The sequence below is a fragment of the Xylocopa sonorina genome, chromosome 17, assembly GCF_050948175.1.
Source record: "Xylocopa sonorina isolate GNS202 chromosome 17, iyXylSono1_principal, whole genome shotgun sequence".
Classification (NCBI taxonomy): domain Eukaryota; kingdom Metazoa; phylum Arthropoda; class Insecta; order Hymenoptera; family Apidae; genus Xylocopa; species Xylocopa sonorina.
This window is the reverse complement of record NC_135209.1, coordinates 5418792-5439388: the sequence shown is the minus strand read 5'-3', so window position 1 is coordinate 5439388 and position 20597 is coordinate 5418792. Positions and strand designations below refer to the sequence as shown.

General features: G+C 40.6%; 1 protein-coding gene across 2 annotated transcripts in view; it reads right to left on the bottom strand.

The window, feature by feature from the left end:
- Positions 1 to 7408: 7408 nt before the first annotated feature.
- Positions 7409 to 20597, bottom strand: part of LOC143431309 (uncharacterized) — a 51007-nt gene continuing 37818 nt past the window's right edge. For both annotated transcript variants that reach the window (XM_076907936.1, XM_076907937.1), the window contains exons 3-7: positions 9745 to 9822; positions 8413 to 8594; positions 8132 to 8330; positions 7877 to 7983; positions 7409 to 7695 (exon numbers count right to left, since the gene is read on the bottom strand). In XM_076907936.1, the coding sequence (XP_076764051.1) occupies positions 7570 to 7695; positions 7877 to 7983; positions 8132 to 8330; positions 8413 to 8594; positions 9745 to 9822 (692 nt within the window). In that variant the 3' untranslated portion in view covers positions 7409 to 7569. The remainder of the gene's footprint in view (positions 7696 to 7876; positions 7984 to 8131; positions 8331 to 8412; positions 8595 to 9744; positions 9823 to 20597) is intronic.

The window sequence follows — 20597 nt, the reverse complement described above, 5'->3', positions numbered from 1 at the left end:
CCCAATCTCTACTTCTGCCTACGCTAAACGGTTCTAGTAGTGTTTTATCGCACTCTTTTAGGATTATTCCCAGACTTCCCAGACTTCCCATCTATATTCCCGTCGTATCAAGAAGGCCCATCCATCCATCCGGAATTGCGACGAGACCAACACAGCCGTATCATGGAACCTCAACCATTTCAACCAGAGGAACATATATAATATACTGTACGACACGCTATAACAATTTATACACACGTTGTACAACCGATAAACGATGCATCGTAAGCGCAAATGTCGTTGAAAACAGCAGTTTATTGTAATTTATTGTATATTCAATTAATTTGATTAAATAAATTAATCATTTAAAGCAAATTTCGAACAAGTCTTATTATTTTCCTTTACGTCTATCCACCTCCGCACCCTTCTTCCTTCTCGTTCTCGTAACTTAGAATAAGATAGATAGCTGCGAAACCGTAATTTAAATAGAATAGGCTTTAAGTTCGACAACTTTCGGGGATTTCTGGCAAGTGACGTCACTTCCGGGAATCGCCAGAATTCCTGGAATTCTCGGTGACGTCGTTTCCAAGAAGTGGCACGTTCGGATACCTCCTCACGTGTTATGTTCTCCTGATACATTGCCGATTTTTCGACCAAAATCTTGAAAATCCCGCTTTATATCAGGAGAACATGACGTCATAGGAGGTATCGGCGATTCCAGGAATTCTCGATGACGTCATTTCCAAGAAGTGGCAATTTCGGATACCTCCTCACGTGTTATGTTCTCCTGATACATTGCCGATTTTTCGAGCAAAATTTCGAAAAATCGACTTTGTATCAGGAGAACATAAGTAGTGAGGAGGTATGCGCGCCACTTCCAGGAAAATGACGTCACTTCCAGGAATCGCCGAAATTCCAGGAATCCTCGATGACGTCATTTCCAAGAAGTGGCACTATTCGGATACCTCCTATGACGTCATGTTCTCCTGATACATTGCCGATTTTTCGAGTAAAATTTCGAAAAATCGACTTTGTATCAGGAGAACATAAGTAGTGAGGAGGTATGCGCGCCACTTCCAGGAAAATGACGTCATTTCCAAGAATCGCCGAAATTCCAGGAATTTTCGATGACGTCATTTCCAAGAAGTGGCACTATTCGGATACCTCCTCACATGTTATGTTCTCCTGTTACAAAGTCGATTTTTCGAAATTTTGCTCGAAAAATCGGCAATGTATCAGGAGAACATGACGTCATAGGAGGTATCCGAATAGTGCCACTTCTTGGAAATGACGTCATCGAAAATTCCTGGAATTTCGGCGATTCTTGGAAATGACGTCATTTTCCTGGAAGTGGCGCGCATACCTCCTCACTACTTATGTTCTCCTGATACAAAGTCGATTTTTCGAAATTTTACTCGAAAAATCGGCAATGTATCAGGAGAACATGACGTCATAGGAGGTATCCGAATAGTGCCACTTCTTGGAAATGACGTCATCGAGAATTCCTGGAATTACCAAGATACCCTGTGACGTCATCAAAGTTGGATTTTCAAGATTTTGGTCGAAAAATCGACAATGTATCAGGAGAACATAACCCGGGAGGAGGTATTCGAACGTGCCACTTCTTGGAAATGACGTCATCAAGAGTTCCTGGAATCGCCGACTATCTTATTTTTCGATCGGAAACCCGAAAATTCGAACTTGGATATAATTTTATCATGATCGGGACTATTTTTTACGAGTATTTTCTCGTCTCAGGAGGAGGATTGGTCATTCTAGGAGGTCTGCGCAGGTTATTAAATGAATTAACAATTAATTATTAACGTACGAACGTTTATTGATACCTCTTAACAAATTATACAGTACAAAAGATACTCTTGCAGTTAACGGATATGTGTTACATTCATAAACGGGTGTACAAACGCATTTAATATATACATCTATAACTAATTAATTAATTATAATAATAAGTTTGAACCATGCGCCAGAAAGAAAGAGCTCTGTTTCCAGCAGCTGGCGCCGTCTCTTCGGAAACTGGTGAAACTGCTCGTGAAACATTATCGGCAGGCAAGTGAACTCCCAAGGGCTGCTGGCGCCATGTCTTCGGAAACTGCTGAAACTGCCCCTGAAACATTACCCACAAGTTAATGATTATTCAGTAGCTTACTCCTACTACTGCTTTCTTATATATCTTTCTCTTACCTCCAAAGCGGGAAATATACAAGAAATTGCAATAGAACTACTGAGATATATAAGAATATACAATAAAATTACCAAAATATGCAATAGTTTATAATAAAACTACTGAATTATACGATAAATTACAATGAAACTTAAGTTTTATACAATACAAATAATTACAATTAATAAATAATAATGTTTCTTCTATCTATCGATGCAATTAAATAGTCTAAGAATGCTGTAGGAAAGAGTGAGACAGATAATAATAGCGACCCTTCTGTGGAACCCCTGGCGCCATCTCTGTAAAAAGTGCTCAAACTGGTCGCGCACGATTATCGACAGCGAAGTAAACTGCTAAAAAACTAGTGGCGCCATCTCTCGGAGAAGTGCCGAAACCAGTCGGGTATTAGTTTCGCTACTTTCCACAGAGATGGCGCCAGGGGTTCTAAAGTAGGGCCTTATATACCTTTCTCTTTCTTGCCTCCAAGCGGGAGATATAATTTGATTTACTCCATCGATTCAATGGAAATTGAGAAATTTCTTTCGTTAATCAACAGTACTCTAAAATTCTGCGATTGGGATGAGATGGAGCAGTAGAGAGAAAGGCGGTGACGCGGGAACGAAGTGGGGAAAGCGATAGATACTAGGCTCGAAGAGCGAGAAAAAAGTTCAAATAAATCGCACCGTATAGTAAGTAAGAATACACCGAATGAATTAATTCAAAATCTTATATAGTATTTTATTAACAAAGCTCAACAGCCAATGAACAAGAAAAGTATCATTAGCCATAACAAATATGCATCGGACGAAATGAAAATCGTAGCAGAAACGTCTGTTTAACCGAATGGACTAAACGAATGGTCTATTTCTACGTTTGAAACTACTCGTAGCATGTACAACACGTAACTACTCGGTATCTTTGATCCGTAAATCGGTGCTGAATTACGCGTAGATAGGAAGGTACGATACTCTAACATCTAGCGTAGATTATCATTTGACTAATCTAGCGTGATAACTACCAACAGCTAATCGTGTACTATTGAACACCAGTTACTTTGAACGTTATCTACGAGGGCCAGTCTGTTTAAGGAACGCGATTACAAACACGCACGGTAGTTCCCTGTTAACATTTCTCTCGCTTACTTAATTAACATACGCCACGTTCATTTGTTAACTAGCAACGGCTACTGCCAACTAAGAGTTTTACTTACGTACATCGACGTTACGCGGACTCGTCCTCTAGTTTTCTACCTGTTCTCCAACGAACCTTGAAACGTAGCCTAGCCGCTGCTGTTCCGATTCCATTCAAGTTGGACGATCGAAACACCACCGGCATTGCTGCTGCTACCCAAGGTTCAATTTCGTTAACAAAGCGGTTATTAAAACATCGAAAAGTTTAGTTGAACACGAAACAGTCAGGACACCGATATTTTTTCTTCTTTTTTCTTTTTTCTTTTGCTTTCACGACGGCTAGCGTTACGCGTTCTTATCGAATACAGCATTTACCTATTTTTCGTTAAATACATAGTTCTACGTATCCTAAAGTAGCGAGTCGATCTCTCTCAGGGTTCAAACAACGATTCTACGCTCGAAACTTCTTCAACTCCGCGAAGCCAACTATGCTAACGATATCTACGTAGACATTGCTCGCTATACGCTTGTACTATAATAGTGCGTGAAAGGAATCGGTTGTGGTTTCACTGAGAAACAAGAGCGCACAGTCCGTCGTGTAGGGTATGTACAGTGTAATCTCGAGGTAAAAAAGAAAGGAGGAAAGAAAAGTCTATATCGAAATTAGAAAATTGGATGGAAACGTGAAGCTAATCGGATCCGTCCTCGAGATTCTCGCGAGTTACCCCGTCAAGTTTCTGTCAAAATATATATATATATCTTGTTCGTAAAAATGTACATCTATGGTAACTTATCGATATGCACCGGGAAGCTTATTGTATTTTAATAAAGCGAAGATGTTAACGATAATTGATGTTAAACGAAATAGCGTACGATTACAGTAGTGGTTATAGACACACAGATTGGTCGAATTTTCATCGATGGATCCACCGCAAAAACACATATATTTACCGAGAGTCCTGCGAGCAACACCGCCATCGAATTTTCTACGTTTCCATAAGAGATTGACGCTCTGTTTTACGTCTACCGTGTACAAGGTAACTCTTTAAACACATTAGGTAGATCTCTCATATGTAATTGTTACACTTAAGTGGTAGATACTGCTTTATTTAGCTGGAGTGATCCTCGACTTTTTAAATATTATCGTTTCATCTTCCTCTTAAATATCGTTAAAAATGTCTATCTGTTTCTGTGTGTGTCCTGTGCGCGGGCCGATCATTCCAGCAAAATAGAACTACGTCGACGATATTAGGTACACAACACGCTATATAAAAATTTGACGATAACACTCAGAGATGTATACGACCGCATACACGTATAAACTTTCAAAATCTATTTGGCACTCTCCTAGTTTCATCAAAAAGGCGAGCACGCTTGCTATATTCATCAATTCAAAGACATTGCATCGAGTATAGCTTTATTCTTTTGCTACACGTACGTTTTGCTTTACGCTATACGGTATATCTTAAGTTTCCCTTAATTTTATACGATAATTGGTCTAACAAGGTATTTTTTGCTTTTTTTGCTTTTTCTTCGTTACTTGCTTCGCATAGAAAATATCAACTGTAGCTTCTCGACTGGATTATCCCGAGACGATCGATAAATATATTTTCCTCTATACAGTTACTGTAAATAGAATTTCGAGCAACATTTTAAGAACCAAACCGTCTGTTAATTACCGTTATACATATATTCGTATATTCTCCTTGGACAACTTTTTTTTAGATTCATTTTGGTCTCTATATTAACGTTAAAGTAGTCGTACGATGTTTGGTATCGATTAATTGACGTATTGTAAAAATAAGACTCGCATTTTCGACTGAATTTTGATTTTTAGACGTTCAGACGAACTTTGATCTGTTGTTCACAAATATTATCCTCGCTCGTATGTCAGTTGTACAAGTAAATATTTGATTCGAAATGTTTGATATATGCTTGCGAACGCGACACGAAAGAAAGCAGACAATTATTTCCGCTGGATAACTAGAAACTAGAAAATTATACCGCGTTGGTTTTTTTCTGCTGTGAAATTTCTACGAATACTTCACGTTCATTTTATGTACACACTTGTTAGAGAGTAAGATAGATATATAAACGACGAAAGCGTCTATTCTAAACGGTTAGTGTAGTACGTGTTCTCTTTCATGTAGACTTGCTGGATGCAGACGAAAAATGTTCAACGCGTTTTTGTTTTTCTTTCATCGTAATCGTACGTGGTATAATCGTGCGAACGATGCCTGTTTTCGTTTCGCTAAAAAATTTCAGACAAAGAAAAAGTATATCACAGTAATGGAAAATGATCGCGAAAGCTGTGACGATCCACGGTTGCTTATCGTTAGAAATTCATTTTGTACCAGCCTCACCTTTTATCATAATACCGACGAACCGAGAACGATCGATGCGATATGAAAGGAATATACCTCGAAAAATATTTTGCTCCTCTGAAAAGTTTGCCTCACGATTGTAAAAAGTGTGAATTTTGCCGTTCGGGACGCGCGCGTTTAGGCAAGAGTAAAAATTACTTTCGCAATTTTGTTTTCAGTCACCGAGTACCGCACTCGAGTACAACTTAATCGGAATGTTATTTAGCCGTGCCTGTACCCAGCATCCATGTATTATATATACTGTTGTGTACTGTGTATTTTCGGTTCGAGCAAGAGGGTGGATTTGAAAGATACATGGGAACAGATTACGGGTGACTAAGGCATCGTCATACATTGAAAAGGGCCCGCGTATGGTAACGGTGGACCGTCTCGTCCTCTCAATGTATGTCGCGTGTTTAAATGTTGCATTTTGATTTCAAGCTGTCAGCCATTTCGTTATTTCCTTACACATTACTTACGTACTAGGTTATTTTTATTTACCACTAGATCTTAACGATAGAACGCTCGATATTGTTTCTTAGACGCTGTCAAGTGTCATGTTTTAAATGGAAATCGATATCACAATGGGGCGTGTTCGAATCGGCATTTTAAGTGTAACACGAATTACGTTCTGCAAATGTCGTGACAATTGTTTCCATTTGATTCTCTGACCATTGGAATCGCGTGTTTCACGAGAGCGTATTACATACGGTGTGTAGTCGGATAAAAATTTTGATATTGTTTCACGTTTCGGTTTGATTTCAGTGTGGCAAAAATTAATGGGCGATGGAATGTTTTATTTCGTTCGAAATTGAATTTGTATCGTGTACGTAACATATGATAGCGACGATATGTTTGTTATCGAATTAACGTTTCTACACCTGCGAATAATACATCTTCCCTCCCTTCTCCCTTAATGTACAATAACGTTACGCGTGTTCTATATGCCTATCGTCAGTCTAACGCACTCATTCTAACTAGTTCTCCTTAGATTTTAACGTTACGTATCCGAAGAATAATTTATACGGCTCCTCTATACCCTCCTATGGTGTCGGTGTTGCGAAAAAAAACATTATCGTCGCTCGTCCTAAGCGAATAAATATGTTACAACTCGCAGACCGACGTTAACTTGCTACTGTTTGTCCTGTTCGTAGGTAAAGAAGAATCTCCTTAGGTTCTCCTCAGGACCAACTATTACGAGATACGACGATCGATACGACCATCTGATCGCGAGTAGCAGGAAGCATTTATTAATCCCTTTAATAATCATCTCTTATTAGAATACGCATACACACACACACACACACACGTGCGCGCACGATATAATTCACACAGAGACACATCTTACGGATCTAATATTTTTCTTCAAAAATTTCCTCCTTCCCGAGGGACATTAGCTGGCTTAAGAAAAATCCTACACCGTCTTTAAAGCGTTTCCACGAAACGCTGGTGTAACTTTGTATTTTGTGTTTCAACGTGCAAGCGGCTATTCCGATCGGAATCAGAAACTAAAGTGATCGATCTGACCTCTCCTCTACGTTATAAAATTGCGATGTCACAACCCCCCTACGACAAGCATCCGACCAACAAATAGAATTAGCATCAACCGGAGGATAACGCACGCTTAGAGCGCGTTAACGCCAGCGAAACGAAACGGTTTCTCGTGGATTTGTACTGTGGCTGAATTCGATCAAGCAACGGGTCAAACGATCTTGATTTCGCGAGCGATAAACACAGACACGTGGGTACCCATTCCGTGGTTAAGCGTGAAAACAATTTACGGGATCCACGGCGGTCGAGGACCGCGATCAGGCTCGTTTCCGGTTCACCCCCTTCACCAACGTCCGCGCCAGCACCCTTTCAAAGCAGAACTTTACAGGGTCATACGCGGCGAACGGTGGAGGGGGTCTGGCCGCTATGCTTGGTCCACCTCGTGACAAACCTCCATGTAGTCCGGGTTGTGCATTATATCCTTTATCATGTCCTTCAGGATGGGGTAACGGGGAAAGATCGGGTACACCTTCGAGCTATTGTACTCCTCCTGCGACAAACAGTGCATTAGTGTCGCTAACGCAATGAAACAGGGCCTCCTCGATAGTAGGCTGATAATTGCTCATGGCACAGAATGGTGAAATTGTGTTTCAACTTTTTTCTTCGCCAGAGTAATGTATTTGAAGGAAGCGCGAGCAATCGAACCTACTAGAAAGATAAGTTACAAGTACCTTTAAATCTCGAATTAGATTTCTGAGTCCCGTGTACTTTTTCAGCAGTCTATAAAGATCATTGGTCATCAGCGTGTTCTCCGTTTCGATTTGGGCTGTTGTCATACCTGCACATATAAAGTAACAAATCGATAGCGCGTGAAGCAAGGTACAAGTAAAACGCTCTGCTTTCGGATAAGGGCGAGTTGGGCGAGTCCTCAGCCGATCGATATTTGGAAAACTGACCGTCCATAATATAATATAATTTCAACTCACTTTCGAGTCTCTCGATGCGTTCCCTCTTGGTCTCAGCCTCCTCGGCTAGGCGAGCCGAGGTTTTCACACCCTCTCCGCTCTTGTGTGTCTTCTCCATAATGGAACACGCGCGCAGGACGAAGGCAGGCACGGTTTCCTGTTTCTCCTGCTTCGGTATGTCCACGAGGGTCCAGTACTGAGTCTCCAACTTGATCACGTCCTGGAAAATTGAAACCGCCGTATACGATGTACACGAAATACCGGACTTACTCATCCTTCAACATCTATAGCATTCTAATTACCTTAATCATTAATTTTAGAAGGTTGTAACGTTGGAACACGTTACGAACTTGCTTGCTGTCGGTGTATTTGCACATCAGCTCGACGAGGGCTCGTTTAGCGATCTCGTAGCTTCCGTCCAATCGTATCCTCACGATTCTTAATCTCTCGTTCGTTTTAATTATCTCTTCTTTAGTTTGTCCACCTACGTTAACAGATATAATGTATCGCCTGAGTTCTTCGTCGGCTCTCGAAGCGTAATAAGCAACGCAATCGGTAGGTGTAAGCGCGTGCTAACGCACACGCGTTGTCCATTCGCCAGCCGGCTTAATAACGTTATTGCCCTCAACCACATCGTGCACGCCTAATGAGAAGATTGATGTTACCACTCCGTTACGAACCAAGTCCATTTCTGTTTCAATTAAAACTTCCCCTCGCTGCTTCTCGATGAAATTACGTACTTCCGTCTAGAGGCTATCGATTGCTTACATGGCGCTGGACCGCTCTTCGGGGAACTTTAATGGAATACTTTAAAAACCGAAATAACAAATAAATCGGAGCTTCGTTTCTTGAGAAAAACAATTTGAAAAATTTGTATAAATTTCGAATTCATTTATCGTTCCATCATACTCGGACAATTAAGTGATTCTATGCCAATTTGAAAAGACACGCGCGCGAATTGATTTAACAGAGTTATCACGGAGGAAATGTTTGCGACCATTCGAGGTGCAAATAGCCCTCCTGACGCGACGTTATGCCAACTGACCGGGTGCAAAAGCTTCTGCTTCAATTCCATTCACGAGCCAACAGCCGACCACCTGGCATATGGCCAATACCTTACTTCCAACAGTTGGTACAAGCATCTTCAACCCCGATTCTCCAGCATTACTACCCCGCAAACGAGCACGAGTGCTTTCGAAAATTGACGTGTCCAGGATCGCGCTTTAAACGGCTGATTTTTCATAGTCCTTCGACGAAAGTACGGGATCGCGCGATAAAAGTTGCGTCCTATGTTATTTGTGGTTCCAATGACGTATTAACGAGATAGGAGATTACCGGATATTGGCAATCAGAGGAGCATTACAGGAGATTAAATTTAAATTAATTCTATGGACGTGTCTGAAACGAACATTACGAATATGAGTGTTATTAATAGGATACATATAAATGGAAATTAAAGTTTCATGTAACCGTAATGGAGTAGCAAGGCAGCAGTGTTACGATAACGATATTCGCCCAAAATTAATTGTAATATGAGAGTAATAGCACGTGAAAATGTATAAACAATGTTTTAATTAAGAGTTAATTTTAATCTAGCCAATTTAAAGAATTGTATAGTTTATGAGAACGCTTACTTGAAGTCCCTTCGTCTTTTACATCCTGCACGATCTTCCGAACGCTTTGCGTGAACTTTCCCATGAGATTTGTGCCCGCTGAAAAATATTATATTAATAATTAAATAAATTATTCCTGAGCAAAGATTAAACAGCTTAGCTACCGTGTAATAAATTGAAAAAGTAAAAGTTCCAGGAAAGTTCATATTTTTCCAGAAAAACTAAGGGAATTACGTATACATGGAGAAGGTACGTTTTTGAAACCAATGTGCGCGCATGTTCCTTTTCACGAGCGTTTGTACCGCAGTTTGAGGAATTTCCTCGTGGCAGAGTGTAGTTTTGAAGTTAGTTCTAAGGAAGAATGGTCTGTTCCTCTGGTCGTTCGCCGGAAAAGCGCAAAAGCGGATCCGGCACATATTTTTAAGAAGCGACCGTTCTCGTCAGTAGCGGAAACATGTGTTAGCGCGTGTCTACGGTGGTTGACATAAACCACGGTCGGGCAGAAGACTGAACAAAGCTTCTTAGTAGTAAAATATAGAACTGTCCTTAGGACCGTCGAAGTGGAGTTTTAAAAGCATTCGTAGCTTTCTTGGCGGGTAACCCAGTGTCCATAATGCTCGCGCGATTTCTGTAGCCCCAAACTTCGAGACAAATTTTGTCTGCGCGTAAACAATGGCGAACAATCGTGCCGGTATAACGTACGAATACGTTGAAGAAGAGATAAAGAAGAAATTGCAGAATTCTGTTCTCGACACTATACGGTTACGGTTTGACGAGTTACTAGATGTTTCGAAAGTTCGCCTCAGATTTCTACGTACAACTTGTACAAATGTATACATAATACATTATGCTTACAAAAGTCTGCGTACATTTCTCTCTGTGCACGTTAAAGTGACGAGAATGGGAAAATCGATACGGTGAAATAGAGCCTTTCATTCTGTATTGGTTGTTCCGTCAGAAGTATTACACGCGAAGGGAAAGATGTCAACCTAAAAAGAACTGGTACTTTTAGCTATCTGAACAAAACTACTTTGCGTCTCGACACAGAGCACTTTCCGTACATACTACGAGTATCTGTAAGTACAGTCGAGGAAAGGAACCGAAAAGCAACTTCTCCTTGTAGTCTCCGAAGGGAAACGGAGACCAGTTAAAGTGTTCAATATATTTCAAGATCCTAAGACGTTGTCGTGCTCTGACAAAAAGAGAAAATTCCACTTATACTTTTGTTAAATTTAGATAGCGTATTTAAGGATCCAAGGAGCATGAAACATGACACATTTACAACCTAAACGTTGTAGGGGAATCGAATTTTCATCGAGTGGAAATCGTATAAAGTCTAAGATACGATCGTAATTTAGTGGGAGCGTGAATGCATGAATTTCTGTCGGATGATACCGCGACGAGTAATTTTTAACATGGCAAGAGGTGGAAAATATTTGACTTCTTGTAAAGAACCGTAAACGGTTTCCTCTTGGAAGCGTCATATCTTCGGATGCGATATTACAGACGACAACGTGATCAGAAAACGACGAAACTCCAGAATGCACATACACGGTTGTCAAGCGCTTACGTGCGTGCCGTTAAAATTGCACGAGAGGATCCAACTTTTAGAACGCCCCGAAAGAACTTTCTGCACGCGACTGAAACATGCTTGGAATTCCCTGCGAAAACTTTTATGAGGAAATATTCTTTTCCCTCGATGCGCTAATGCTTTAGACAAAGCTGAAGATGTTTACGCGAGATTTGGATTTATAAATATGGTTTAAAATTTGTTTTCACAAGCTTCTTTATAATTTCCGAATTTATTTTGCGATATACTATTGTCCAATATTGTTAGCGTAACAGGGGATGCTGTCCACGTAAATGAACTTGAATCTGGTTGAGCATTTTATGTAAAGCCCATGTACGCCCCTGTATTTTTATTTACGTTACGGTTTTTATGAAATATTTGTTTTAATTTTGCTCCGTTTTATTCTTCGTGAAAAACCTCTCTATGCGCCACTGACGACGAAAATTCATTTTAATATTGGATTTGTGCATTCGCAATCTGCGAATATGAATATTTAAATGCCCCTGGACGGTATTTTCGCACTACATTTAAAATGCTCTTAATGCTACCAACAAACTCAAATTGAACCTATTTAATTACTGGTTTTGCATTGCGCGAAATATACTATAAATTCGTGTCGTTACCAACAGCAGAAAATTCCCTCGGTTCAAGTGCATAATGTTTCAAAATCACTTTAGCCTCGACTGAATGTAAATTTATAAATGCGTGAAAAATGTTAAGTAAACGCAAGGTATACTGCGCTAAGCTAAAAAGCATTCCACGGATATGTATAGAAGGAAACGGATACGCCAGTTTGAATATCTTTGCACGGACTAGCTGGGATCTGTTTCCATTTCGCCTCATGCTCGCTTCAAATACGCTCTTCTTTACGTCGTTCTCTCGCGAGCATATGTGTCGAGCAAAGAAACCGCGGGAGAGGAGTCGAAGATAGAAATATCGCGTGAAAGCCCCGCGGTGAATTTCAATACAACCGAATTCCCGAAGACGCGACAGCGGACAAATTCCGGATGACACGGCTACCGCGATTTCGCGATGGGTCGCCGCGAGGACGATCCACGATGTCACGTCCTCACCCGAAAATGTCTACTCCTGTCTCTTCGGAGCAGTCTTCTGGCAAAAAGGGGATATATAGACAGGGGATGGTTCATGGACCAGACGGAAGTAAGCGCGTCAACGAATCAAACGAGACGCGTGAGATCTCTTCGTTCGCGTTGATAAACATCAGATAAAAATGCTACCGAATTTTTTGCTCTTAATTGAATCTGTTACTCGTGTCGCGATTTATCGAATCGTTTGTACTGGTAATTGTTCTCGAATAAAACTCGCGGCAGGATAGGAGACTTTCGTTCGTCTGGTCGGGCCAGATGCCAAAACGCAACAAGCACATTTGCTGCTCGTTTTGTGGCTCCCGAAGGAAACGCGTTTAAGTTGGTTGCTCGGAGAAAATTTGCTTACAGAGCTCTTGATGAACATTTATGTATAAGATTGAAACTGTGGCGCAGTCCGACTGTAATATCTTTTCGTATAACCAGTACTTGCTATTAAACTTCCGACATTATTAAAAGCCTTTCAGCGTGCTTTAAGGAGGTACCAGAGGTAATTAGTAGCCATAGAATTTCATTCAGTACTTGCCATGGATTTTTTTTTTATTTTAAGTGGATCTGCTCGAAACGTTCGGCCAACATATAGCTGGATTTAAGTTTTCCCTCGGACAATGCAACGTGCCTTGAAACAGATACACTCAAATAACAATATGTAAGTATAATTCACAACGAAGGACAAGTGATAAGCGTCCATTGGGAACACGAAGGTGATCGAAGTGGTATTAAAATGACCGGAGTCCTTACATTTGAAGCACTCCTTACGACAGCGTTATCGATCTGAGTTCAAGTTGGTCTTCTCTTTCATGCTAAAGAAAAGGAGGAGATCTTCCACTATTCGAAGGACTCTTTCACCGTCTAAAGCTTTATGGACTATCCTTACAACCTGTTAGCTTCCCGAAGAGAGTACTGTCAAAATAAGGAGTTGAGAGACATATTTCAACGAAGATTTTCCATAGTAGCCACGCGAGCTCGAACGATTTACAAGATGTGTCGTGCAATGCGAGTCCACAAATTTATCTTCCCCCTATCGCAAACTTGAAAAACGGTGGTCAAGCGTCAGAATATTCCACGGCCTTCTCGACTATAAAAATATTACCACCTCAAGTTTCTTGAACGTGATTTTAGAGATATAAATTTTTCCTCTACGTCCTTCTATACATATACCAAATGTATATTAAATAACAAAGAAATTGCAATAATATTTACGTCAGATAGATGAAATAAACTAGAGACCGCCTGGTCTGACCATATACGATGCTGTACTACTTGAGTTCCATCATACGTACCGACGTTGCTGTTCTATTTGACGTTTAAAATTATTATCAATATTTACGTGCTGGTTTTGCCTTGTTTCTTTGCTCTATGTGCTGTCTGAAGGTTTTATTCTTCTTTGAAAAACCCGAGGTATTTATGAACATCGCTATTTCATCTTAAAAGGAGATTGTTCCGAAGAAATAAATTCCGCTTGGCAGTGCCGTCTGCAAACGGACAAGTATCGAAGACGGGTGCCTTCTTCTTATTAATTCTATGCAAATGCAAACAGTTTCCCGTCGCTGTTATTAATCTACCGAATAATAATACGTCTCGAATTTCATTACGAAATGATACATGGAAATCGCGTTGTAGTTTTATGCCGGGAATATATTATTTTAAGAGCTTTAGACGAGTTTTCAGTTCTGGCTTTCAAAGCTTGCGGTATAGGAGCTGGAATAATATTTGATATGGTGCGTAGTATTAATTAAACTTAGTTTTGGTTCTCTGAAGAAGGAACGAGCACGAAATCGACGTAAAAATGGTTAGTCGCGGCCATCCCCTTTACTTATTAAAAATAATTAGAACGAAACGTGCTCCAGTAGCACTATGCCAGCACAATTGAGCTACCTGACAATAAGTGTGAATTCGCCCGAATGGAAGTTTGGTGTGGGGAAAAAACAAGAAAGGCCGAACGGTATCCAGCAGCTTTTGTGTCCCAGCGATACTGTGGCGCGTGAACGCTATTTCCGGGCAGCGTGGAGGTTTGAAAATCAGTAAACTGTGCTTTTTATCGGGAGCATCGACGTGTGAACCGAGCGGTTTGAATACGGCCACCGGGGGTTGGATCCGACCGCACAGATCAAACGTATCGACCGCAGTTCTGCGGCTTTCATACGATCCGTGTAAGTGCCAGACCGAACTGGCACCAACAGGCACCAAACCTGTTCGCCGATCTAATTGCCGCATCTGCACGGGGATCCACGAAAATCGTTCCGCCACGGGCTTTACATCCTTATTTTGCGGTGAATTTCGAGCGACTTCGCTGCGAGCTAGCCCTCGTAAACTAATATGCGCTGCTAAGCAAAGCTTTACCACGGGGAGAATTAAAAGAATAATAATCTCAAGTATTTTTCAGTGAAAGATCTATGAACGTAAAGGAGGCTGGAACGGTTGTTGATATCTGTGACATTAATTTGGATCGATGATAAGAAAGATTGATGATAGGAATATTAGAGGGAAAGCTTTGCAAGGATTTTAAACCCAAAGGGAACCGGAAACTTTTGATCGGTAATGTAGGTATTTACTTCGCTCGTCTTCTGGCTTCCCTGCTGCACTTTGAATGCATATGAAGCGTGGAAGCCTTCTGGTCTGGCGTGTTCAGAATATTATCTGTGGACGTATATTCCGCATTCGTGTAACGACGAGAGTTAACTTGTTTCATTTTTGTTACACAAACTCTGACGCGTTTTAAAAATTAATATCAGGTACACTCTTTTTCTTTAAATAACAAGAGGTATACTACAAAAATTAGAAATTTGGATCAGCTGATGAATGAAATTAACAAGCAACTCTTCCGCGACTGAGGATAAAGTTTCCGCCTTGGCACTCTTCAACGAGTTGCGACGCCAAGTGATCTTTAGAGGAGTTTTCGATTAACGATACCTCGGCAATCGTTAGGAAAGTTTCGCGAGGAGTTGCGATTTATCGGACAGATTCTGCACGGATAGCAGCCTCGACACCAGGATCGCGGAGGAAGTCCGTAAACGAGCGATGTCTAACCCAACGCCACGCTCGATGTATCTCTCCAAGCTCGAAAAATGTTCCACTTGATACGGAGCATCGTTGAGATTGTTCGACATCGATATGGTTTTTGAGTACCGTTGGAGAACAACGAGGACGACACATTCCACCATTATAAAAGGGTTCGATAAATTTCCTGTTAAACGTACAAATAGGTAATTCAGCAAAGGGATTATGGTTGCACGCGAGAGTCGTCAGGATTACGTTTATGGTTGCGTTAACATCTTCCGTTCATCTGTACAGATATATCCATTCTGGTCCCATTGTTTGATCCTCGCAGCAAGGTTTATAGACGGACTAGATTACCTCCGCAATTGTGGAATATCACTTCGGCTGCGTTGTTGTATTTCAAACACGTAGTAACCGTAATGCCGTCGGGCGTGTAACTGCGAAATGACTGGCAAGATGGGACGTTTCAAGGTACAATTGTCACTTCGAACATTTACACTTGTTCCAGTATTACAATCCACGAGGAAAAACCTACGGTTAAACTGTAACGTCGAGTTTCGTTCAGCGATTACACAGGCATGTGCTTATTTGTCATCGTATCGTTGGTTAGCCGTATCGATGACGAATAGGGCGGTGGTCATTGGGAAATTCGCTGAAGCATTTATAATAAAAGTAGACTGCACGTTGCATTGCCGTTTGTCTATGAATGGATCATATTGTTGTTAACTGATGTATAATTCATTGTCAGTGACAAGTCAGTGAATGGAAAATGTATGTCGTATGGATAATGTAATAGAAAGTTCAAGGTGTTCTAAGAAGTATGAGAATATTTTGAATTTTAATTATTTTATATTAAGATTACTATTACTATTGCTGTTGGTATTATGTTTACTATTATTGTGATTTCGCTGGCTTCAGTGTAACGATGGCTATTTGCCAGCAATTTCATTGCATATACCGCATCATGATTGAAGTTCTGTTTAAAAATAAACGTTTCAACTGCGATGATGGTGAACAGTAATGATATAGATCATTAATATATTTTAATTATATCCTCTGATACCATTATATAATGCATCTCTGAGTGTGCTAATATTTTATTCAATCTTTGTGGCTTGATCTTCGCGAGGCTCATTTAGCGTGCTATAATTTTCGTTTTCTACGAATTTCCAAGAAATGTTTTCCTCGATCATATCTTTATTCGCATCCAACGATCAGCTGTGGCGACTGGAACCGGACGACACTGAGTTTAATTAATTAACGAACTCATTGTGCTTTTGTCGTGACGTGTTTGAAATTGCAAGAATGTGCGGAAAGTATTCGGTAGCCGTGATCGCAATTACAGTAGGACCGTGACCGGTATCTTATCCGCGCGTGAGCGGCAATTACCGCGAAACTGTTAAAAATGATTGCTAATTTTCTCGCACAGGCTAAGGACGATTTACGCGTCGCGGTTCGCCACGTTCCAGAGCAGCTTGCTTTAACGAGTTCTTAGCTTTATCATGGAAAAGCATTTTCAGCATATAAACGAGTCCCGTTCTTTTGCCCGGGTGTCGTAATTCGTCCGTGGCGAGCGTAGCTACCTTTTATCCGACACGGCTAGATTGAATGTCTGATCGCGGTGCTTACGCAATGCGAGATTAACGCGGAACAAGCTGCGCGTCACCGGACCAGTTTTAATTCAGAATTTTTATTTTATTAAAAATATTAGATCGACGATAAGCGGTTCCACCGTTCTGAATGGCCAACTTAACAGCCAATATACCGCATCGTTTTGCGTTAAATCAAGTGGGTTACCAGGTGACAATGTGTTCTCTCGCGTAGCTTTTCCACGAGCGTATACCGAGCACCGATTATCTCGATTACAACGGAAACCGTAGAGGGTTGTATCAGGGCTCCGTAATGAGGCATGAAAACGATCCTCCAGTTTTCCAGTGTGGGCGTGTATCAAATATCTCGCTAATGGCAATCCAGACAGGAGGAAGAAGAATCGACAGTGCGTAATATCCGTGATTTGCGATCGAGGGAACGTCTCGAGTTCGTCGACCGTATTATAAGAGCTATCGAAACGATACAAGAGAGCAGACAATTTTTCGAGAAATAATAAATCGTATCAACTGATAAGCTATCATTGTGTTTCTTCCAGGACGTATCCAATCATTATGTAAGCAGCTACTGATTTTCTTGGTGTATCGTAAAACCTCCTCGAAATCTCGTTTTATTAATTTTACATTCTTCGCAACGGGATTCATTCGTTCGTTGACTTGTTCCAACTAATTCGCAATTAACCCATAAACGGAAAAGGGAAACGTCAAAGAAATGTGATTGCCTGGTAAATGATTCACGCAGAGTCCTCTTCCGAAAACTCCTCGTCCATTTCTCCTCTCCAGCTGTCCATTAGACAAGCACGAAGAGTTCTTCTTTTTTTTTTCTTCACGTCCGCGTCGCTCCTCCGCTTGTTCCACCTCGAGAACTCGGCTGCACGGTCTGGCTGGTCTCGTAATTAAAATCGGATTTATTGTAATTAGAATTGGAACAGATGGCTGGCGTCCTTACGATCTGCTTCTTTTCCTGTCCCGCGTTGTTGCCTTTGCGAGACGGTCGAAAAAAGGGCTTCAGAGGAGGCAGAGGAGGAAAAAGGAAGAACTGTTCGGAAAGAGGGTCGAGCAGTGATACTTTTGATTCATCGCGTCACGCTTCCACACTTGCTACCAAGGACGGAACGATTGACTATGTTTAAGAAATTTTGCATGCGTATCGTGATCGTTAGAAAAACGACTCGCATCGATCGAACAACGTGCTCAGTTTTGATCGATCACACTTTAACCGAATGGTAGATTTTCCTGAATCGTCGTCGGCGTTGTTAAACTGAAGCGAACGATGCAAATTTCACGTTTAATAAGGAAACGAATCGATAGGAGGCGGGACAATTACGTTCGACTAGTGTAGCCGATATTTCTACCGGCAGACGGTGGAAGCCGCCGCGTATAGTTTGACGGCACTGAGATAACCACGGTACCGAGATTTGTTAAACAAACTTTCCCACGCAAGATGACGCATGGGAGGAAACAGACGAGCAGCAACGAACTCTTTCATGTCGGAAAGGAGATAACCAGTGTAACGTGCGAATGTCTGCACTGGAACAATCTAGATACGGGAATCGTGCCGCCATTCATAAAGAGACGCCTGAAATCCTCGAGACTGAAAAATGCTCCAACGAATAAAAATAAACGGAGCAACTCGTATCAAGCCTCCTCTTTATTTTCATTAATATTTATCGTTTCTCAATTCAAAACGTACTAGATGCTCCAAATGATGAAAAGGTTTTAGTTAATTAATATACGTTATTGAATTAAAGTAAATTTATGGTCCGATATGATCTAGTAAAAATGGTATTCCCCCGCGGTGAATGTTTTAAAATAATTTTAATTACTTCAGAGCAATATCAGGATCTTTGCGTATAAAATTGTTCAACGCAAGCGTAAGTATTCCACGTTTCTTGGTCAATATGTTTATGCATCTCGACGAGTGCAAGATTACTTTTCACTCGTGCGCACCCGCCATTCACAAATATCTAACATAAATATAAGCGTGCTTGCTGATATAAGGTTTTTGCGTTTTATTTTAATGAAACTGTTTTAAGCTTATCTCTCGCTCTCCTCCACTCCCTCTTTCTCCCTCTCTCTCTCTCTCTCTCTCTCTCTCCCTTTCCGTAAATTTATTAATGTTCAATTAGACGTTCATAGAGGAACTTTAATGGCCTTCACGGAATTGACGTAATACGTTCTACCGAAATGCAAAGTTCTCTAACTTTGTGCCACGATATCTTCAATTGCTTTTATGTATCGATACTTTGTGTTAAATTTTCTATGAATTCTCCCGTTTTTTCCAAGAGGAAAGTTTTTTAAAATTTGTAATACGAACCATAGTTTCCCAAATTACGGTGCGCGTACTACTAATGAAGCTTTCCAGGTGGTATACGAGCTACGACTCGTACGATTTATTTTAATTTTCTAAATACGTTTTGTGCGCAATATTCATCTCAATCCTCCGCCAGCTATACGGTTTTTCACTAGAAGGTTGTCTGACCTCTTGTTAAAATAAAATTGGGCACAGCAGATAACGATCCACGGTGACGTAATTTCGTTGGATCCCCCTAAAAAATTTTGAGGCACTTATTACGGTCCCCAATTTACTAGACGAGTGATACTTTAGCCTGCTGTTTAAATCTCGTTGGTGTAAAAATAAAAGTTTGACGTAGGAAATTGAACAATGAAAATTTCGCTTGGAACTCGACGACCCATAACGACGGCGAAGGGTTAATTTTAATTGGTGGTACGTGACTGCTCGTGTAGATATTCGAGTGGTACGCGAGATATAAAGTTTGAGAACTTCTGATATAAGCGTTTCGAAACATTAAATTGAACACTAAATTTCTACTTGAAATCACGTTTCTTTTATTCGCGGGCTGCCCGAGAGTATCTGTTTCGTACGTGTGATTATCGTCTCAATTGCAATTATGTTGCTTGCTAACCTGGTATCACTTATCCTGCAGTTATGTACGCTACAGCTATCGTGTATTTGAAACTTGATTCGACTTCAAACATTGATAATTATGCACGTATGGAAAAGTTCACAGTACTATGATTTGTTTTCATCCTTGTTTTGGTGGACTACTACGTTCCCATGATTCATTATTTCTATCGTTACATGGTTACAACGTTTTATGGGAACTGATGAAATCTCAAATATTTCTGACGCAAATAGGTGAAAACTAGTGAAATAGAAATTGATCTTTATTACCAATACCGAACGTTTTCCAAAGCTAAGATTAAAAGGTTATCGGTTCAACATACTTTTTCGTGCTGCGAGTTTTGTTTGAACTTTGACTGAAAACATGAATTTCGCTTTCGAAAATATGTAAAAACGATGAATATGGAAACAATTCTTTTGCTCAGCGTGTCATGAGGATTCACGTTTAATGGTTAATTCTTGAAACAGCTGTTGCTTGCAATACCCTATGACGCTACTAAACGTATTACCAATAAACAATAAATATTCCAGCTGTACATTGGTCATTACAAAATCGCAGAGTTCAACGGTATAATATCAACATCTAAATATTTCCGCAGTATGTTCAAATAATAACAATCTTACGCAATCTTAAATGATAAAATTATCTTCGTTCCTAATAATCG